This window comes from Onychomys torridus, chromosome 20, assembly GCF_903995425.1.
Source record: "Onychomys torridus chromosome 20, mOncTor1.1, whole genome shotgun sequence".
Classification (NCBI taxonomy): Eukaryota; Metazoa; Chordata; class Mammalia; order Rodentia; family Cricetidae; genus Onychomys; species Onychomys torridus.
Window position 1 is genome coordinate 35393406 of NC_050462.1, and position 23708 is coordinate 35417113.

Genomic DNA, 23708 nt, shown 5'->3' on the forward strand with positions numbered 1-23708 from the left:
AACCACAGCAATCCCTATGGCTGCCACACCTCCCAGTAAAGAAGTAGAGGATGACTGAGATGGAATGTCCTTTTTGAATGGGTCTAAGATGTCTATATCAGCCTCAGCTGTACCAAGCCCTTTTTTAAATCAATAAACTCTTGATGCAACTGCATCAAATAAATCTGTAAACTCCTGATGCAACTATATCAAACCTAAAGACTCCCTTAGCTTCACCAAACCACAGTTCATCAATATCAACAGGTTAACATAATTCTAGCATGAATATTACTATACATATTTGCAATTCTTACAAACTTACACCCAAAAGCAAACTCTCAATAGGACTACTTATGCTTACTTTAGCAAACATCTCAAAGTGATCTCTTAACAGAACTGCTTATATTTTCTTCTAACAGGACAGAGGGTACATGAATCATGAGTCACCACAGCTAAAATTGTAGGTGAAATTAAAAAAAAAAAGTTATATTTCTGAAGTTTCAAGTTCAAAGTCAGTTCTGACAGCAGTTTTAAAGTTCCCCTGAAAGTTTGAAATCAGAGCCTAACTTATCAGTGTCTCTGGAGTCTTTGTATAGTGGTCCCATTACCAAAACTTGTTGCACTGCAACAACCCAGTCCAAACAAGTCTGTGTTTTACGGTAGCCTTCCCTAGGAGAGCTACCCTAGGGTGAAGGTGGAGTTACTGTACTGAGCTGCTGTAAAACTCTTTGAAAAGCTTTCTGTTCAGCTATTAGGAGTCAGGAAACTGTCTCTTAAAGGAGCCACATGGTGGTTTGCCATTAGCAACCAGAAGTGGTTGTGGCTCTGGGCTCCAAATTTACATTCTAGCTTTCACAGTCTCAGTCCTTGAATACCAAATAGTGATAAAAAATAAAAATTTAAAAAAAAAAACCTTTGTCCCAAACTCCTTCACAGCAGACTGCAGGATGGAACATCAGTGGATCAAGAACACTGATTTTCAGCTGCTCTCACTCCAGCTTCTCTGGAGGAGCACCAGCAGCTATGGTGTCATCAGAGCTGACATTCCTCTGTTCCACTCACCACACCAAGTGCTCAGGCAGCCATTGAGCTTCAACTTCATCTTGTGAAAAAGCACAAGCATGCCCTTAAGCCCATATTAAAACAGAGTTGGGACCCTTCCATAATCCTGAGCAAGGACATTTCCATTTCACCTGAGCAAAAGTCACTCGGGTGCCATCAAGCCAAAAATCTATCCACAGTAAATTGCCTATGGACATCCACATTCAAAAAATTCATGGGAATGAAAAGAGCATGATTCAATGCATTATGTGGTGACTGAGTGTGCAATTCTCCACTCTCAGTTTTTTGAAGCTGCATCTTGAGACTGCCATGGGTGTTTTCAATGATGCCTTGTCCTTGAGAATTATAAGGAATGCCTATTTTATGCTCATTTTGCCATTGGGAACAAAATTGCTGAAATGCTCTACTACTATATCCAGAACTATTACTAGTTTTAATAATATTTTGTATCCCCATATAGAAGAAACATTTCAGGCAATGAGCAATTACATGCTTTGTAGCCTCTCCAGATTGTGCTCTGGCCATTAAAAATCCTGAATAAGTGTTGATGGTCACATGTACATATTTTAATTTGCCAAATTCTACAATATGAGTGACATCCATTTGCCATAAATGGTTAGGAAGAAGGCCTGGAGGGTTTACCACTAAGTAAGGTATAAGAAAATACTTTGGACACATCACACATTGCTTACCTATCTATTGAGCAACTTCTTTAGTAAGACTAAATTGCTTTCTTAGACTTTTGCTGTTTTGATGATGAAAAGAATGTGACTGTTGAGCTAATTCTACTTAGGATAAGGTGACCATCCATGTTAATATGTCAGCCGACGCATTACTATTGGCTAAAGGGCCAGAAAGATTGGAATGAGCTCTAATGGAAAACATGGTAGCTTTCTTTGGTGAATAGCATATTGAATTTGTTGAAACAGCATCTTAACCTGAGTGTTACTAGTCCCAATGCATGGAACAGTTTCTATAACTTGAAGAGCTCTATAAATATAATGACTATCTGTATATAAATTAAATAAACTATCTACAAGAAACTGAAAAGCTGTAATCACCACTCTCAATTCTGCTATCTGTACTGAAACTGGGGTTGTTTGAACTATGTAACTTTTGCCATTGATAACATAAGCAGCTCTGCCATTGGAGGAACCATTGGTTAAAAACTAGCATAGCATCTCTTATGGGATCTTTCATTGCAGCCTTAGGAGATATAAATGAATGCATTTGTGAGAATTGTAACAGTTGATCAGCTGGAAACTAATTATCAATTTGACCTAAAAACTGAGAAAAAGCAATTGCCCAAGAATAATTATTTGAAAAAGCCAATCAATTTTTTGTTTTGTGAAAGAAACGCTGATCACACTTGGTTCTTTACCAAAATAACATCCAGATTCAATCCTGCTTTTCTGTACCAAACAAGCTATAGCTTCATAATATGGATATAATGCCTTAGCTGGTGGAACAGAAAAATGTAACCATAAAAGAATTTTTGCCATAATACTACTGTAGAAGTACATCTAGTGGGCAAGATATATGCATGCCAAGGTAGATCATAATTAATATAACATACTTGCTGGTTTTAAATAGCACTCTCAATCTATAAAAGAACCTGTCTAATTTTTTCAGTTAATTGTCTGGGTGAATTAGGATCACTATCTCCTTTTAAAGGGTCCAAATCACTGATAGATAATTTTTAATAAGGTCACAGTCATTGAATGTCCCCTAATAACTTTTGAAAATCATTCAAAGTTTTTAACCCGTCCTTTCTTATTTCCATTTTTTGAGGCTTTAATTCCTTAGGAAATAATATATTTCCTAGATACTGAAAAGGTAGCTGTCTTTGCACTTTCTCTGGAGCAATAATTAACCCTATACGGGTAAGGCAATGCTGAAGCTATCCAAGGGTATCAAACAAAATTTCTTCGTCTTTATGCACAAGCAAAATATCATCCATATAATGAATAATATAAACTTGCTGAAACTGATCTTCACCTTTGGGTAGCTTGAGCCACAAATTTCTGACACAATGTTGGGCTATTGACCATTCCCTGGGGCAAAATCTTCCAATGAAATCTTTTCATGGACACTTTAAAATTAACTGATGGAATGCTACATGCCAATCTTTGACAATCTTAGGGAGCCAAAGGGATGGTATAGAAACAATCCTTTAAATCCAAAATAATTTTATAAATAGCCTTTGGTATAGCTATTGGGAATCAAGGCTGCAAAGCTCCCATTGGCTGTATGGTTTCATTAATTTTTCTTAAATTATGTAATAATCTTCATTTCCCTTCCTTTTGATCAGGAAGATAGGAGAATTCCAGGGAGAATTAGAGGACTCAATATGGCCACCATCCAACTGTTCCTGTACTAACTACTGGATAGCTTGTATTTTTTCTTCTGTTAGGAGCTATTGACCTATCCACACAGGATGGTCAGATTTCTAAGTTATAGGATCTGCATGGAGTACAGGGTACTCAATGACCCTTCCTAAAATACTCTAATCCATCCCTATTAGTCCTTTCTTTAGGAAGCAAAAGATATGACATTTGACTATCACTATTTTTTATCAACTGCTGGTCAGGAACCTTTAGTTTAGTGATGACTGTATTGGGGCTATATAAATATACTCTGATATGGCTCATAACATCTTGATCCCACAAATTTACAAGCAAGTAAGCAGCTTCCCAGTGGTCTGACAGCTCCCCCTTGCCTTGAGCCATAATTTCTTTACTGGTAAAGAACATCCTTGACTGTTTTTCCCTGTAATGCTGCAGCCATGACTATCTCCTGATTATAAAAGGGCCCTATATCTGAGCAAAGTTGAATATAGTCAGAGATGTTTACTTTCTTTCTAAAAGGTCCCAAAGCAACCCAACAAGTGGCATTAACATTTTCATAGGCGAGCTGTTTAACAAGCAAAAGTCCAGCTTCTGAATCCTCAATTAACCTGCCTGCTGTCTCCATTAGCCTAGAAATAAAACCCCGACACAATTCATCAGGCCCTTGCCTTATCTTTGATAAATCCTCAGTCTGTCTTCCAGATGATGGAAGCTTATTCCAGGCTCTTTTGGCAGCTGTATTAACCTGAGCATACACTGCCACATCAAAATTTAAATGCTGACCTATCTCCCAATAAAGACCTTCTCCAGTAAGCATATCAAAAGTAATGGAATCTCTTGGACCCAATTTATTTCAGCTGTGACCTGACATTGCTCTGCAAACTCGCTTTTCCACAGTAAATAATCTCTGCCTGACAGGCAAGCTCTGGCCATCAGTTTTCAATCCCTAGGAGGCAAGACTTCTAGAGCTAGTCTCTCTAACAAAGCAAATATAAACAGGGTGGTCAGGCCATATTGGTTGCAAGCATTTTTTAGTTCTTTAAGTTGTTTAAACGGAATCAGAACATGCACCTGTATGATATTACCCTGGGGGTCTTGCTGCTCAATCACAGGGAACATTTGAAATCCTTGCTTCTCCTCCCCTCTGCTAGCTGCTTCTCTAATACTGGCTTGAAAGGGAGACACAGGACTAGCAGCAAGGGTTTGCCATGCTCCAGGAGGTTTTTTTGTGATAGGGCAACGAGGTCGACTTTTACATTCTGATAGATCCCCCAGGTGAGTTTAATTCCACCACTACAGAAGGAAGATGAGTACCCTTCTGAGAAGGGGAGACCTGAAGAGCCTCCAGTTTTTCAGAAAGAGAAATTACTAAATCTCTCGAGCTCTTCAGCTCCTCCCTTGTCTCATCCCAAGACATTTGTTTGTGGCCAAAAGGGAACTGACCCTGATTGAGCGATTCCCATCTAGCAGCCGCTCCAGCAAAGCAGAAGGTTTTGTTTCCCTTGTGTCCACCTCAGGGAAAATTCCCCCCTGCTGTTCAGGACTCAGATCCCAACTATTCCAAATTAGTGCTCACAGGCCAAAGGCTTCCACTGGGATCTTTTCTGGCCCATGCTCCTCAAAACGTTGTTGCATTTCGAGTCCGATTCTCCCCCAGGAGTCTGCATCCAGAGTCCCATAGTCGGAAAACCAAGGACACAGCTCCTCCACGAACTCCAAGACCCTCTGCACTTGTTGCTGCTCTACCTTAACTCCCCTAGTTTTCAAATTCTCTACAAGTGAAATATTCAAACATCTGCCTACTATTTCCCTGCCTTATATCGGCTTTTCTTTCTCAGACTGCAAAGTCCGCAGTGGCTACTCATTCCTGGACACGGTTTTCTGTGCACCAGGTCTGGCTCTAGGGAAATTCTGCTCTTACCCTAAGGTTCTTCCTACACCACATCATTATACCTAAATCCTGTACTTTTACCTAATTTAGTAGATAGAAATTGAGAGGAGAGGGGAGGGAGAGAAACCTAGACAGAGAGAGATACTTGCTGCAGCATAACTTTTACTACTTGCTTCAACTCAACTTTCAGCCACTCTGCTTTGTCTATATACAGTTTTACTCCTGAGGAATAGAATACCATTGCCTTAACCTTAACTCATAACCAGATATGTCCAACTGCTTCCATGGAGCCCCCTTCTCTCTCTTACTTATTTCCTCTGTACCCAAGTCCCAAGTTCTGGTGCCATCTGTGGGAAGCCAGCTCCCACATTTTCAAGGGTTCTTATGAGGAGGAGAGAGAGATAAGAAAATATTAGATAGAAAGATAGTGAAGAGGAGAAAGACAGAAACACTGGAGAGCCTTGGGAGGACCTGGGTCAATACCCAACATCCTTTTCCATTTATTCAAAAGGATTTTTTTATAACAATGTCAAGGAGCAAGGCAAAAGATCTCCCCCTTGCTAGATCAAAGCACACTGCACAGCCAAGTGTAGACCCTTCCAAATACCTGGTAACCACACCTGTGGTCAAATCATCCCCTTATGCAGCCCTATTGGGTAAAGCAAGCTCAGATTTTTGGACTCTGGGTAAGTTCTCACTAGGAAACCTCTGTGTGTGCCCACATTGGGTTTACATCATTCAGCCAAGCAATGGCCTACCATTATAGAATATTTATTGGTAGATAAAAGCAAGCAGAGTGAGGGAGAAAGAAAATCACATGTCTCATTTTTCTTCTCTGTCTTCTTGCATCAAGGCATTAAAATTCTAGACATCTTGTTTTATCTTCTGACTGAGAACATAACTCATTTTATAATTATATTCTACCAACATGTAACATATAAGATTTATGTGGGGGGGGGGGCAGGGGGGAATCACAACTTAAGCAGTTGCTTTCAATTTTTCTTACTTCATTATGCATGAAGTAACTCAAGATTTTCCAGGGGGAGAGAGATGTTTGGCAGTTCCTTGAGTGTGATTCATAGATTGTGTAGGTAAACTTGATCAGTCCCATTCCTGAAATATCTTTTCATTTCTCTCCCTAGTCCCAGAGCCTGTGAAGGATCTCTCGCTTCTCAACAGGAGCACCGAGAACCTCCATGTGACTTGGTCACTAGCCAGTGGGGACGTTGACCAGTATGAGGTCCAGCTGCTCTTCAATGATATGAAGGTCTTTCCTCCTATTCACCTTGTGAACACTGCAACTGAGTATCAGTTCACTGCGCTCATACCAGGGCGTCATTACAAAATCCTTGTCCTGACCATCAGTGGCGATGTTCAGCAGTCAGCCTTCATTGAGGGCCTCACGGGTAATTTGAAGTACTGTTCTTGAGCCTGAGTGGACACAGTGATGTATTTAAGATATTAGACAATGCGAGTATTTGGATTAAGACTTAGATAAAGGAGGGACTGTAAGAAGCATAAAGTTGTCCTGATAGTGATAAAGATATTGTCAAGACAGGATTGACGAAAGTATATTATGACGTGGATATGGCAAGGAACCTTCCAGAGAAATAACACTGAATGAACATGCCTACCTGGGGCTTCTGGGACACATAGATTATATTATATATTTAGTAAATAACTCTCGCCGTGGTGTCAGTTCTTTGGAATTCTTTTAGTAGCTATCATCCTTATTTAATAATTAAGTTGACAGCGTATTGGGAGACAGCCCCACAGCAATATATATCCTGTCCAGTCTTCACAAACCTATGAAAACTCAGTACTATCATCACCATTGACATTTTTTTCTTATGAAGAAATTTATAGAGGTTAAACAATTTGCCTATTATCACATAGCTAGAAAATAAGAAAACCAAGTCTTGGATAGAGACAGTCTAATCACCTGTCAATATATGCCTAATGTTTTCATTTCTCATTGTTGGCCTTGATCTGCATCTGAACTTTCTCCCCTTAACTTCTGTTCCAGCAGAAGAGTTAGGGGGAGACTGGTATTTTTTTTTCTACATGCATTCTTTCATAAATGATAAACTATTCAAAAGTGTAACCTAGGGAGGCTCTAGGGATGGAGCCCAACGCCTTACAGGATAGACAAGTTCTGTATTATTGAGCCACATCCCCGAAGTAGCTTGGAAACTATAGTTGAATATTCCCACAGTTCATTTTTTTTTAATTATGGTTTTTAAATTTATTTTCTTTTCCAGTTCCCAGTACTGTCAAAAATATTCATATTTCTGCCGACGGAGCCACAGATAGATTGATGGTAACCTGGACCCCTGGTAGCGGAGATGTTGACTCCTATGTGGTATCAGCATTCAGGCAGAATGAGCAGGTTCAATCTCAGACTATATCTAAGCACATCTCAGAGCACACTTTCCACAGGCTGGAAGCTGGGGCCAAGTACAGGATTACCATTGCTTCTGTCAGTGGGTCCCTGAGCAACCAGATAGATGCGCCTGGGCAAACAGGTGAGCTCATAGCTAGTGAAGACTCAGATAGTAGAGTGCTCCATGGTTCTCCGGAGTAGAACAGTGAATGAATGGACTAAGCAAACTGATGAAAATCTAACTTAAAACTACCTAAATGTGTACATTTCATGGCAGTTCCATGACCATTTCTCATCTTTGCTTTGTACTTTTTTGTCTTAATAGAGTTGTTTTTTTTTTTTTTTTTTAAATTACATGTGCTTGGGGGAAAATGTACATTTGCTAAAAGATATTTCAAACTTTATTTATTGACAGAACTCTTCAGAACTATGCGCTTTCCAAAACTTCTTTTTTGTTGTTTTCCAAAATTATTTTTAAGGAAGGAAAGCGCAGTTGTGCACTTTGGTTTTAGAGAATTTTTCCTTAATCGAGTATTTTCCCCTGAATGGTCGAACCTGAGTTTTCTTGCTTTTCTTGTTTCTTCAAAGTCCCCGCATCTGTCCAGGGAGTTGTCGCAGACAATGCTTACAGCAGTAACTCCTTAATGCTAAGTTGGCAGAAAGCTGTTGGTGTGGCAGAAAGATATGATATCCTGCTTCTAAATGAGAACGGGATTCTCCTGAGCAACACGTCGGAGCCGGCTACCGCGAAACAGCACAAGTTTGAAGATCTGACGCCAGGCAAGAAATATAAGATGCAGATCCTCACTGTCAGCGGAGGCCTTGTTAGCAAGGAAGCCCAGGCTGAAGGCCGAACAGGTAAGTAACACAACGTCATGGTTGGGCCAGCTATCTCTATGTCTGCCACGGTGTAGATGGTGTAAGGTGAGAGAGCAAGGCCATGCTGGGAGAAGACGGATGGCTCATGTCCATCCTGACTTCACACTTTCACATCAGCCAGTCAGTCCACACAGGCTTTAGCACACCATACTCCAACTCTGATTTGTCATTAAAACCTGCACTATTTGTTTACCATTGCCGCAGCCGACTTTGCTACAGACTTGATCATTTGAAAGAGTGCAAATGTATTAGCATATAGTCCTCAAAGTCAGAAAGTGGGGTTACAATAAGCTGTCGGGTGGTAACAACATACTTTCTAGGTTCTTCAGGGAGACATTCTTTCTTTTCAACCACCGTACCTGTCTCTGTCCTCAACTGCTCCCTCCAACTTTTGAGGACTCTTGTTCCAGGATTCAAGTGGGCACCACAGAGCAGTTCCCATGGTTCCCTGCCACCGCCTTGTTCCTCAGCCAGCTCCATGAGGGCCAGCCTCAACCCAACAGGGAGCCAGTGCTGATGTTTTCTGCCTCGGTGGTTCTCTGCTGCTTTCTCGTCTGTAGCCAGTCACTTGGGAGACCCTCTGACCAGCCAGAAGTGCTAAAACCAGCTCTTCTCAAACTAGTCCAAAAGTCAGAAACAGAGAGAATTCTTCCAAAGTCATTGTAACTGATACCATAGCCAGATAAGGGCACAACAAAAAGAGTTGATAGACTAATATCTCTAATGAACACAGACACAATCTCAGCAGAACACTAGCAATTCTAATCCAACAAGACCAAACAAGATTGTTCATCATAACCAGAGGATTTCCCTTGTGGATGCTAGAACAGGTCAACACCTGCAGACCTGTGTATAAGCTCTCCATAATACAGGAAAAGCATTCAATGCCATTCAATTTCTGCTCATGATAAAAAAAAAAAAAAAGGTGGAGAAATTGGATCTAGGAGCCAGTACATAAAAGCCATACATAACATTTGGCCAACGTCATACTGAATGAGAGGAAAGCTGAACTTTCCATTAAGATCTGGGACAGGGGTTCTCAACCTTCCTAATGCTTCGACCCTTTAGTATAGCTCTTCAGGCTGTGTTGACCCCCAGCCATAAAATTATTTCGTTGCTACTTCATGACTGTAGTTTTGCTACAGTTAGGAATATAATGTAAATATCTGTGTTTTCCAATGCTCTTAGGTGATTGTAAAAGAATTGTTCAATTCTCAAAAGGGGTCGAGACCCAGAGGTTGAGAATCAATGCTCTAGAACAAGACAAAAATGTCTAGCCCCACTACCCTCATATAACATAGTACCAGAAGTATTATTTGGAACTAGGTAGCAAGAGAAAGAAAGGAAAGGAAAAACCACAGAAGTAGGGTGAAAGTTAAATTATCACTACTTGTGATTATGATTTTACCTATTTAAAAAAAAAAAAAAAAAAAAAAACCTCTAGAGTCCACAGAAGACTGTGAGAATTGATAAACAAATTCAGTAAAACTGCAGGATGCAAAGTCAACATACAAAAACAAAAATCAAAACATTTTAGTGTATCATAACAAAACTCCTAAAAGGGAAATAATGAACAGAAGGCCACTCACAATAGTTACTAAAAAAGCAAGATACACAGAAAGGAATTTACCTAAGAGAGTGAAAGGCCACTCCCATGGCAATTACAAATCTCTGGTAAAGGAAATTGAAAAGGGAACACAAACACAAAATTGGAAAGACCTCTCACATTCACGGATTATAGGGAAGGAAGAATATTGCTGAAATATCCATCCACCTAACGTGATTTACAGCTTCAGTTCAGTACCCATCAAAATACCAATGGTATGCTTCACAGAACTAAAAAAAAAAACCCAAAAGATAGAAAACTAGCTAAAACAATCTTGAGTAAAAGGAACAAAACTGGAGGTATAATACTAGCTGACTTTAAAATATACTCTAAAGCTATAGTAATCAAAACAGCATTACAGTGCCGTAAAGAATAGTCATACTAATCCATGGATTTCAATGAAGCATCCAGAAATAACCTCACATCTTTGCAGCCAACTTATTCTTAACAACGGTGCCAAGAACATTACTGGGTAAAAGGCAACAATCCCTTTAATAAATAGTGCTTAGAAAATGGATTATCTACAAGTAGATATTGAAACATGGCCCATATATCTTGCCCTATATAAAAATAAGCTCAAAATGGATCAAAGACCTAATTGGTTGGGTTTTTTTGTTTGTTTGTTTTTGAGACAGTGTCTCACTATGTAACCTTGACTGACCTGATTTGAGTGCTGGGATTAAAGGCATACACCAGCATGGCTAGCCTCACAGACTTAATTGTAAGACCTGGAACTATCAAGACAACAGGAAAACAATTCAAGACACCAGTGTGGCCAATTACAATTATTGGTGGGGGTGGGAGTAAGGGTGGGGGAGGGAAGAGGGGGGAGATGGAGCTGGGGAGAAACTGAAAAGCTTCTATACAACAAAATAAGCAGTCACCATAATGAAGAGGCAACCAAAAGAATTAGGAAAATATTGGTGATGCTGTTTAACTGACAAAAGATTTTCATCCAGAATGTATAATGAATTTGAAAATTTAATAACAAAACCCACAAATTATTTCACTTATAATAGATAAGGGATATGATCAAATAGCTCTTTAGGGGGTTGGATTGGTTTCTGTGTGGGGGTTATTGTGTGTCTGTTTTTGTTTCTTTGGTGGGTTTGGGTTTTTTTTTATTTTTTTATTGATTCTTTGTGAATTTTACATCATGCACCTCAATCTCACTCATCTCCCCATTTTCCTCCATATCCACCCTCTGTACTTGTTACCTCCCCCACCAAAAGAAAACAAAAAATTAAAAATAAAAGAGTTAAAAAAAAAAATCTCACCATGGCAGCTACAGTGTGTCACATTGTCTGTCACACATTTATACCCTTTGCCCAAACAGCTTTACTTATATATGTTTACGGCAATGAGTCATTGATCTGGTTAGAGTCCTCTGGCTTCTGCTACACTATCAATACTGGATCCTCACTGAGACTCTTCTCAGATATCCTGTGGTTGGCCTGTGTCGTGAAGATCCTGCAGCTTTGGATCTGCAGGACAGGCCCCTTCACTCACTCGAGCAGTTCTTAGATGGAGTGGGTATTTGGGTAAGCCAACCAGACCTTGTCTGGAGCACAAACCTGTCAAAATCAGAAACAGAAATATCAACTGGAAGGGACTGTCACCAACGTCTCTTAGGGAAACCTCACCCTAGGAGGCTGTTGTTTGCATCAATTGGAAGTCAACGTATCTGAAAGACAGGGATGATGTGTTTGGGGTTGAATGTGTTCACCAAGGTGTTGATCCTGGACTGTGTCAGGATGTGCCAAAATGCTGACCCATTCTCATGTTCCTTGACTCCTCCAGTCCCAGCAGCTGTCACCAATCTGAAGATCACAGAGAACTCCACTAGACACCTGTCCTTCAGCTGGACTGCCTCGGAGGGTGAGCTCAGCTGGTACAACATCTTTCTGTACAACCCAGACAAAACTCTCCAGGAAAGAGCTCAAGTGGACCCATTAGTCCAGAGCTTCTCCTTCCAGAACTTGCTACAAGGCCGGATGTACAAGATGGTGATTGTTACGCACAGCGGGGAGCTGTCCAATGAGTCCTTTATATTTGGCAGAACAGGTAAGACCCAAACAGGGATGGATGGGGAGGGAGGTGCCACAGTATCCACTGGGTCAGCCTGGATTTGTTCTTCTGTCCCTTTTCTGTTCAGAGTAGAGCTTTATAGGATTGTGTGACCTTCAACCCTACCTCAGACTGGGTGTGAGTTGTGTCTACTTATTCCACCAGCTTCTGTTCCTTGGATTCTACTTATTTGTCTGATGGGGTTTGTGAAAAAATAACCCAGTTCCTCTACTTGCCAGCAAACTCTTCAAAATAGGGTTGTAACTCCTCATGACTCTAGTCAAACTATGCACTATGCCCTGCATCTTCCTACAAGGAATAGATGGAAGGCAGAAGGCAGAGCAGGTCTACAGAAGGTCAACTACAAATATCACACACATACACACACACACACACACACTGACCACTGTGTGTTGGAAACAGAGCCCTAGATAAGATGAACAAGAGTTCCAGGAAAACAGGAGACAAAAATCTCTCTGGGCTACAAACAAGTTAAATCTTATTTAACTTCTTCCTCATTTGACAACTGTTCTTCAGTGCTCTGAGGTGCCAGGTACCCGACTCCTAGAAAATGGCAATGACCAAGAAAGATAGGTTCCTGGCCTTACAGAGCCCTATGGGAGAGGAGAGGAGAGGGTTGGGATAGCAGATTTTAAAGGGAGATGACTTTGAAAAATTCCATGAAATGAGCATGTGCAGACCATAGCTTAGTAAGACAGGACACTACTTTAAGTGGAGAGATTTCAGCTAAGATCTGAGGGTGAGAGGAGACAGGTGAAGACAACACCCTAAAGGCATTTAATGAAAATGTTCTATTTGTCCACCAAAAGGATTAAAAGAGAGCTGTGATGAGCTCAGACCACAAATAGCATTGCCTAGATGTTACCACTGTTATCAGTAGGCTTGGTCAGGGGGACCTGACATGTTAAGAAGCAGATAATGGAAGATGTATATAGGCATGGTGGTGCATGCCTTCAATCGCATCACTTAGGAGGCTGCGGAGCGAGCATTATGAGTTTGAGCATTTGAGCTACATAACAAGATTCCACATGAGAGAGGGGAAAAAGGAATCTCCAACAAACCACCATTATCCAAAGAATACCAGCTTAAAAAAAAAAAAACTATGGAGTGCATAGCATTGCAACTTATTTATGTATTATCAAAAATGACTCTGACCACCTCTTTTTCTAAACTAAGGTTGTGCCCATACAGACTTTGACAAGAGAGAAGATTATGTAACTGAGAACCTAAAGGCAGATGGGACAGTAAAGAAACTCAGAGGGTGGTTATGGGATGGTAGTTGCCAGAGAGGTAGGTGGGGCTAGGAGGAAGCTGAAACCATTTCCTGGGTCTTTTGGAAGGTAACTGGTACATTGCCGCCTGTATTAATTAGTCCTGAATATTTCATTGGACCTGTTTATCGGGTGCATATGGCCAACAGGAAGAATTTCCTGTTGCTTTGATTCAGTTTAATTTGTACCCATTGCTACCCCACATGAACCTCAGCATGAGCAGTCTGACCCATCAGCATGAACCAAGTCCACAGTGCACAGGACTGAATTGTGTGCCCAGCATAGCCCAGATTCTCACCTGTGGATCTCTACGGTTTTGCATCACGGTTTCGTTCTCAGTGCAAGGTTTTGTCTCCTTCAGTCCCAGCTGCCGTGAACCATCTCAAAGGATCCAATCGGAACATGACAGATAGCCTTTGGTTCAGCTGGAGTCCAGCCTCTGGTGACTTTGACTTCTATGAGATGATTCTCTACAATCCCAATGGCACAAAGAAGGAAAACTGGAAAGACAAGAGCCTGACAGAGTGGCGCTTTCAAGGTCTCGTTCCTGGAAGGAAATACACACTGTGTGTGGTGACTCACAGTGGGGACCTCAGCAATAAAGTCACAGGGGAGGGCAGGACAGGTAAGAAGCTCAGCCAAGTGCTGGTGAGGAGTGACTTCTAAAGATGTATTTTGACTGTGATTTTAATAATAAGTTGGCTCAGGAGGTCAAGTACTTGCTGCTCAAGCATGAAGAGCTAAGTCTGAATACCCAGAACCCAAGTAAAGTGGAGCATGGGAGTATATGTCTGTAATCCTAGTACCCTCCTCAGGCAAGGGTACAGGGGCAGACAACAAAGAGACTCTGCCTCAATTGAGGTCAAGTGCAAAGACTAACATTCAACATTGTCCTCTGACCTTCACACATGCACTATGGGATGTAGGCATGCTCATGTGCTCTCTCTCTCTCCCTCTCTCTCTCTCTCTCTCTCTGTTTTACACACACACACACACACATGCATGCACACACACATGCACACACACACACACACACACACACACACACACACACACAGGCATACACATAATGGACACACACATACACAAAGTGATAAGATAAAACCCATCTTTGCTTTGTATAAAAAGCACTAGGTTCTTTGTTTTGGACAGTCACTACTTACCTGCATGAAGCAAGGTAGATCACTGGGCATGTTACTCTCAGTTTTTATATCTGAAAAATGAGGATAATGATATACATCATCGCTATGGACTAGTCTCTCCTATATACTGTATCCCACCTTGGAATCTGTCTTAGTTGGGGTTTCTATTGCTATGAAGAGACACCATGACCATGGCAATGCTTATAAAAAAATTTTTTTAATTGGGTAGCTCACTTACAGTTCAGAGGTTCTGCCTATTATCATCATGGTGGGGCATAGTAGCATGCAGGCAGACGCGGTCCTACAAAAGTAGCTGAGAGTCCTACAACTTGCAGGCAACAGGAAGTGGTCTCAATATAACACCAAGGGAAGCTTGAGCAAAAGGAGACTTTAGTGACACACTTCCTCCAACAAGGCCACGCCTACTCCAAAACAGTGCCACTCCCTTTGGGGGACATTTTCTTGCAAACCACCAGAGAGTCAGTCTACAAGGCTATTTAAAACTGGACACAATAAAACTGAATCCCAGCCCTTTGCTTCCAAATCTGATGGTGTACTTTCCTACACGCATAACCCACTCAGGGTACATTCACGCTCTGTAGCACCCTGGTAAGAAAACTATGGTTATGAATATTTAAAGAAAAGACCCAAAATGCTAGATAGTGCCTTATGCATTATAACTACTATAAAATAAAGCTTCTACATCTATTGTGATCGTGGTATCTCTCTGTACATTATAGTAGATCTTACGTCACTCAATGCTCTGAAACTATATGTTACATCACAAATTTGATTATGTGATTTTCCATTTTATTTTATGTATAGCCCCAAGTCCCCCCAGTCTTTTGTCATTTGCTGATGTTACAAACACTTCCTTGGCCATCACCTGGAAGGGGCCCCCAGACTGGACAGACTACAGTGACTTTGAGCTGCAGTGGCTCCCCCGAGATGCACTTACTGTCTTCAACCCCTACAGCAATAGAAAATCAGAAGGACGCATTGTGTATGGGCTTCGCCCAGGGAGAGCCTATCAGTTCAGCGTCAAGACTGTCAGTGGAGATTCCTGGAAAACATACAGCAAACCAATATCTGGCTCTGTGAGGACGAGTACGGCTTGTTTTGCTTTTCTTGGCTTCTGGATGGGATGAGAGGATCATCGTACTCCATTGGGCTTGGGTTGAATCCATAATCTTACTCAAGATGGCTGGGCTTGGATTCAGAGAGAGATAATACATATTATCTCCTGTTCGGCAGAGAGTAGATGAATAGAGTCCTTCTAGGTTTCTGTAGGCAAGATTGGAGGATGGAGATGGAAGTCAGTACATGGAGGATCATGAGTCACTACAGTTATTTCCCAGCCTCCTCTTCAGCAGAGGTCATGTTGATTGAGTAATAACTCTGCCAGCCAGTAAGCTAGATGGCTGTACGTGTTTCTACCACTAAATCATTACAATAACTACAGGAAGTAGAGAGTCTTATACAGGTGGTTGGTAGAGGTGGGAAGTCATTTGTTCAGAAGTGTTGGTAAGCAGACTTTGTATTCAGGCTCAAAGCTTCCCTATAATCTCTAAGCTACCCTGCCTCACCTTCCAACCAGCCCTTTTCAGTGTGCTCACGGGCATTTGTTTTTCCAACCATACTAGTCATTTTCTAAAGTGACAGTTCTTCATTTTTGTGGGGCTTTTATTGTTTTGTTGTATTCATTTGGGTTTGTAGTATTGAGGAGAGACCCCTCGGCCTGACACACGCCAGGCAAGTGCTAAGTCACCTAGCTACGCCCTTAGTGACATTTCCAACTGTTTCTTTTGCACGTACGTCTATTTATTTTTGTGTGTGCCCTCATGAGTATGCATGTGTGTGCATGCCACAGCGCACATGGATGTGGAGGTCAGAGGACACCTTGTGGAAGTCTCTTGTCTCCTTATAATCATGTAGATTCCAAGGATTGAACTCAGGCCATCAGGCTTGGTGGCATGGCCCTTTACCATCTCACTGGCCCCATTTTGACTTTAAACTTCTTTGTTTGGTTGGTTTTTGTTGTTGTTGTTGTTGTTGTGTTTCAAGGCAGGGTTCCTCTGAGTAACCCTGGCTATCCTGGAACTCTCTCTATAGACCAGGCTGGCCTCGAACTCAGAGATCTGACCGCCTCCGCCTCCGCCTCCTGAGTACTGGGATGAAAGGTGTGCCCCACCACCTGCTTTAACCTTTTTTTCAAAATGCAATCCAGCAGCCATAAATTTTCCTGGAAGATCCTTAAAAATATTGCCTCAAAAAAGCAATTCAATAAATTCTGGGTACTATGTGTGTACATCTCAGAGATAGTTCTCTCCAAAGGTGCTTGAGGAAATGATTCTCCCACACTCCTGAACTCTGTCTTTTCCCGTTTGCTCCTCCAGAGCCAGACAAGATACAAAACCTGCATTGCCGCCCCCAGAACTCGACAGCCATCTCTTGTTCTTGGGTGCCACCTGACTCTGACTTTGATGGTTACAGCGTTGAGTGCCGAAAAATGGATACCCAAGAAATTGAGTTTTCCAGAAAGCTGGAGAAAGAAAAATCTCTCCTCAACATCATGATGCTAGTGCCTCATAAGAGGTACTTGGTGTCCATCAAGGTGCAGTCAGCCGGTGTGACCAGTGAGGTAGTTGAAGACAGCACCATCACTATGATAGACCGTAAGTGTTCCTGGAGGTCTGCATGGGACCTCCTGTCACACAGGGATGGGGACTTCACATCTCTCTCCGTCATTTCCTGCACTCCCGCTCTCTTGCACACAGTCCACACTGTACATAGCCCCGTGTCGTTTTTACTTGGAGAAGAGGATCAAACGACTCCAGAGACATTTGCCTGGGTAAAGTTCTCCAAGAGCAAACATGTCAATAGGAAAATGCCCCCCAACAAGTTGGGATTTAAGCATATCACCTTCCCTGATCTAGTTAGTCTACAATGAGAGGGGCTTTTAAATAATTTGGTGCTACCTCTTGAGGAAACCCTGCAAAGGAGCCGCCTCTTTCATTAAGCTTAATGGGCCACCGCAAATGGTTTTCTCTGCCTACTTCTGTTCAGGGGAGAAGGAGAAATTCTTCATGGAGGCTGTAATCACACTCTCTGCCGGCATTGCACAGAGGCTGGGATGACTGCAGATCTTCACCTCCCTGACCTGTTCAGGGGCTGAAAGCAGCCCCCCCCCATCCGTGGCGACCCTTCTTGACTCCCTCCTCACCTCTTTTTCAGGCCCTCCCCCACCACCTCCGCATATTCGTGTGAACGAGAAGGATGTGCTGATCAGCAAATCTTCCATCAACTTCACTGTCAACTGCAGCTGGTTCAGCGACACCAACGGAGCTGTGAAATACTTCGCAGTGGTGGTGAGAGAGGCTAACAGTAAGTCATGACGAATTGATGGACCCACGACACAGAACTGCCGGCTTAGAGGTCATGTGAGGGCCCCTTCAATGACGAAGTTTGAAGAGCAGAAAATTAAATTTTTAACACTCATTTCTGAGTCTGCTGGATACAGGGAGATACAAGTAAAGCTGCCTGGAGACTCCTCGGGCAATGAACCCTGCTATCTTTAGGCATAATGAGAGGAGCATGATAACAGTAACAATAATAATAACAATAATAATAACAATAACAATAACCGTTGAGCTGAACAGAGGTGCCCATACTTACAAGCTCAGCACCCAAGAAGCTGAGACAGGAGGATAACTATGAGTTCAAGACCGTCCTTATATTACGTAGCAGGATCTATCTAAAAAAAAAGAGTAAAGATCATTTTAGAGCGCTTGCTATTTCCCAAGCACTGTTGGAAATGCTTGAATATCCCCTTAGCTACCCAGCAATCTTGTTTATTCCTATCTTTTTTCTAAATCTGCCATTATCTAGCAGCACATCTCAACTCTTTCTCTCTGTGTGTCTCAAATGCCTCTGACGGCCACACACTCCCATCCATTCACAAAAATTCCCAAAAGCTTGCAGGAGAGAAAAGATATATTTGAACTGTCACCTCCTTTACTGAATTTTGTTTGCTTGATCTTACTGTTGCTTGTTTCTGGTGACAGGATTATTTTTATATAGTCTAGTCTGGGCTTACCCTCACTTTGTAGTCCAAGCTGACCTCAAACTCATGAGGTCTCCTGCTTCAGTTTCCCCACTGCTTGGATTACAGACATATTACCACACCCAGCTTCTAATTTTTAACAGTATGTCAATATCTAGTTTTGTAGCATATGCAGGTCTACCCAGTTTCCACAGACTGGATAAATGCTGTACAATAGCTATCATTATACACAACTGGACTGTAACCTTTAGAGTTTATTATAACGTATTTTATCAAATTGCCTATGTGGGTGCCGTATCGGGGGTACATGTGTTCAAGTATTCATTTACTGTTCAAGTCCTAGGTGTTACTCTCCCAAATAGATCTCAGTGTGTACAATGACATTAGTCCATTTCACCTTCCTTATTTTTTTCAAAATTATTCAAGGTGCTATACATGAATTTCCCTAATTGTCTCTGACAACCTTTGAGCCATTTATGGGTAAAGGGGAATTCTTAAACAGGACAAACACTGGAACAGTTTCCAGACTAAATGGTATTTTAGTTTTGCTGGGTATTTCACGGACTGTGTGGTTTTACGTTCTGTTTAGTTGTATGAAATTGGTTATGCATTAATTAAATAATTTTGAGGGTCACTGGCACATCCCCGACTTCCTCACACCCTGTAACTGGAGATGAATTTGTGAGCTGTGAATACACTTTAGTTGGGCAGCAATGAAGATAATGTGTTTCCACATCATGTATATCTAGGGCAGGGGCCAAAACCTCACAACCAACAGGGCAGCTAGCCTTCTGCTCCACAGACAGGTAGATTTCTGTTATTGGTGTCCACAGAGTTGAATGATGGTCCCTTGGTCCCCAAAGAGAGCAGTCCATCCACATACACTCATCCTAAAGGCAGTAGTAGTATCCTTTCACTTCAACTGTTGCCAATAAGATAATTTCTCCATTTCAGAAAAGGTAAATTAATGACCAAACAACCAGCCAAATGCAAGAAGTCATCTGTCATCTGGGACTTCAGTACACTGGTCCCAGGGGGCACTCTTCTGGCTAAAGTACATAGAAGAAGGGATATATAAAAGGAGGAGCCCAGAGAACCTTTCTTTGAAAGGTAGCATCAGGGTTTCAGCTGGGTCCTTGGGAAGAGAAGAGAGAAATAAAGGACCCCCAAGTCTCTGTCTGGATCCTTTCTAAAATGTGGTCTGAGAATATAATATCGGGAGGAACTCAGTTCTTGGAATTAATCTGTCGTGGTCAGTTCCTTCTCAAATCTACTTCCCTATATACAACATAATAAAATGCCAATAAATCAGAAAAAAAATATTTCTAAGATATACTCCAGGTGAGCAAATCTTATTAAAGTCCTAGGTGCTGTGACAAACCCACTTCTGTAAGGGCATTAGAGATAGAATGCCTTCTCTATAATATTTTCCTTATTAATTATGCTTTTTGTTTTTCCTCAAGCAACATCAAAACTAGTTCATAGCGTCCAGGCAGGCAGGGTGGACGAGGAGGATATTCTGGGAAGTGTTCAGAGTGAGCAGACAAATTTGAGGCAGGAACAAATTGTACTCAAGATAACAGAAGAGTAAGATGTCTCTGGGTGTACATGTCCTCTAGGGGACAACTATTCTGCCTTGGGACACGATTTTTCTTATCTCCTCTCTCTCCCAGGTCATTGAGTTTCTGTAATTACAGTGAGTTTGGCCAGGCAGAGACATTATTGGATGGCTTCACTCTCTTGATGGGGCATAGCTCCAGGCATCTGGAGCTATGGGACCTGTTATTATTTGATGTAATTGATTGATTTGGTAGTCTAGCAAACTGATTGTGTATTGCATAACTATAACAATGATTTATACTTATTTTAGAAACAATATGTTCATAGCATGTTTTGAGATTGCCAAATCTGAATTATGGGCTAACCAAAGATAGTAGATGAACACATTGTTAGTTATTTGGCGCTCTTACCCTGCAAGGAAATGTCCCGAAACATGACAAATCCACAGAAGAATTTTTATTAAGATAGGAGAGAAAGAGACAGACGTGAACAGGCCTGTGGGAAACACATGTGGTCAATTGGTGCAAAAATGGCGCTGGCTTATAAAGGGTGGGCCGCAGATGCGTACAGGAACTCATGTGGCTACTCCACGCATGCATGTAGATTACATGGCTGCGCACGCTTTACGCAACCATGCAAAGCCACAGAGTCCTAGTCACAGGAGATGTTTTGACTGGGAAATGGCTATTTTGAACTGGAAATAACTAGGCGGAAGTGTCTAGGTCCGCCAGGCATGCTCAACCGTGTGGGCATGTTGTGACGTCATACCACACATAGCCTTAGAAATGTAGCACTCAACACACACACACACACACACACACGCACACGCACACGCACACACACACACACACACACACACACACACACACACATCTTTAGCTGTGGGTTTTCACACGTCTTTAACTGTGGCTTTTCTCTTGCAGGTGTGGATGAGCTAAAGCCAGAACAACAGCACCCTCTCCCTTCCTACCTGGAATACAGACACAACGCCTCCATTAGAGTCTACCAGACCAATTATTTTGCCAGCAAGTGTGCAGAAAGTCCCGATAGCAGTTCTAAGAGCTTTAACATTAAGCTTGGCGCGGAGATGGACAGCCTGGGTGGCCAATGTGATCCCAGTCAGCAGAAGTTCTGTGATGGACCACTGAAGCCGCACACCGCCTACAGGTCAGACACATTGCCATCATTTGCTAGAGAGATGTACTACGTTATGAGGTGCTCAGGCAGCTGAGCACTACCATGCATATGAACTCCTGTAGATTAATAGCCTACCCTGCGCGAGTGCTCTATATTATAGAGAGTAATTTATAAAACGTTGGGCTCCTGCCTCCATTCACAGGTAATATACAAAGAGGGCTTTCCAAAGCATCGTGTGGGACACCGGGGGCTTTTAATAAATCGTTCTTTCTCATGCAACTCCTTTAGCATTTATCAAGTGATTTACAATGCTCACTGTTGTGAAAATCTCCAGGTAGACCGAGTTTAGGGAGACCCAAACAATATGAAGCCCTATCATACGTTTTTCAATGAGAGTGAAATCATACTTACTCTCCAAGGTGTGTAAGCACAAAAGTGCTCAATGGTCCAGACAGAACTCTTGAAGGGAGGCCTGAATGAATAGAAACACCTGTTCCCCACTCCAAGGTGGCAGATGAGAAGAGCAGCTGTTTGCTATCAGTCCCTGGAAAGCACAGCTGCAGTCAGCAAGGGCCTTCCCACCCTAGGAATTTGTGGCATTCTTTTTCTTCATTGTGTTTCCAAAAGCAAAAAGAGTCACCAATCAGCATCCTCCAGAGAAAGGAAACCTAAGCTCCTGTCTTGGATGATAAGGCTACAGACATGCAAATTTATTATTTCCTCAGGGGACAGACCTTCTCTGTTGGGTGTTGTGGCAAGTCTGATAATCCAGGCATCATGGCGGCCAGTCAAGTTCCCTGTGAGCCAGTGTGCATTCTGGTTGGTCAATGTTAAGCAAGGTCTTACTGACTCTTACACATTTTGAGTCCTGCTTCTGAGACCAAGTAGAATTTTTTGTATGCCAGTTTCCAAAGGATTGTAGTGTATCATCACACCTAAGAGAGTTCTTTTGCCTCCCTCCACAAGCCCCATCACAAAGGCAAACAGATGGTTTTCCTAAAACAAAGGCTTTCTTTGGGTCAGAACTCCATGTAACTACTGGGACACCACACAAGTAATTCTCAGGCAAGAGTATGGCCTCCAGGGTAAACATGAACAAACCCAGGGATCTGTACTTCAAAAAGCCCATGGGTCTTCATAAAGGAGATCAGTTATTAGACAGATGAGGCAAGATACATACACGGGATCAGAAACTAGGACCCTTCAGTCTCTGTAGGAGTCAGGAGAGTCCATGGTTCCTTGGTGATCTGGGTTCAAAGAACCTGAGCAAAATTATTCTGAGAACTGTTCTCCTGTAGAAGTGAAAGGCTAGGACTGTTTGTTCATTGACTTAGAAAGATAGAAGATGATGGGGTATAGTACCCCTCTCTGTCCAAAGAACTATAGGGTCTGCCTGGGACCACTCACAGTACTAAACCCTATGATTTCAAGCCTTTTCCATTTTAACGAAGCACTTACCATGTCCCAGTGTGACCCTTAGCAACTATGGGACATGACACATGTCAGGTTCCTTCTCAGCTAACATCTTTAACCTTAGCATAAGATCCTTTTCCTTATTAAATCAACAACATTCACATATGAAACCAAGAGAAGTTTCTCTTTAGTATACATGGACTACCAGCACCACTACTCTGCATTATAAAGTGAAAGTTAAGGTTTCTTTAACGTAAGCACTGGAGTATTGTGACAATCCATCTGATAATAAGATGGCTTGAGAAAACAGGGCTTGGTAGACCAAGCCTTTAATACTAGCATTTGAGAGGCAGAAGCAGGGGGATCAAGAATTCGAGGATACTCTGGTGTGTTAGTTAGGGTTTTATTGCTATGAGGAGACACCTTGACCATGGCAACTCTTCCTCCCTCCCCCTGTGGCAACTCTTATAAAAGAAAATATTTAATTGGGGCTGGCTTTCAGTTCAGGAGTTTAGTCCATTGTCATCATGGTGGGAAGCATGGTGGCATGCAGGCAGACATGGTGCTGGAGAGGAAGCTGAGAGTTCTACATCTGGATCCTCAGGCAGCAGGAAGAGAGAGAGAGACACTGGGCCTGGCTTGAGTGTTTGAAACTTTAAAGCCCACCCCCAGTGACACACTTCCTCCAATAAGGCCACACCTCCTAATAGTGCTACTTCCTGTGAGCTTATTGGGGCTGTTTTCATTCATACCACTGCACATGGGCTATATAGCAAGTTTGAGCTCCAACTAGGTACATAAAACATGTCTCTAAAAGACAAAAACAAAACTAAACCAACAGTTGGCTACTGAGTAATATGGGGGCCAGGGGGAGGCACTAAGTAGA

General features: G+C 42.0%; 1 protein-coding gene across 2 annotated transcripts in view; it reads left to right on the top strand.

The window, feature by feature from the left end:
• Positions 1–23708, top strand: part of Ptprb (protein tyrosine phosphatase receptor type B) — a 113413-nt gene that overhangs the window by 66460 nt on the left and 23245 nt on the right. For both annotated transcript variants that reach the window (XM_036169589.1, XM_036169590.1), the window contains 9 exons: positions 6423–6686; positions 7542–7805; positions 8252–8521; positions 11949–12212; positions 13869–14132; positions 15475–15756; positions 17046–17324; positions 17884–18033; positions 21196–21439. In XM_036169589.1, coding sequence (XP_036025482.1) covers positions 6423–6686; positions 7542–7805; positions 8252–8521; positions 11949–12212; positions 13869–14132; positions 15475–15756; positions 17046–17324; positions 17884–18033; positions 21196–21439 — 2281 coding nt within the window. The remainder of the gene's footprint in view (positions 1–6422; positions 6687–7541; positions 7806–8251; positions 8522–11948; positions 12213–13868; positions 14133–15474; positions 15757–17045; positions 17325–17883; positions 18034–21195; positions 21440–23708) is intronic.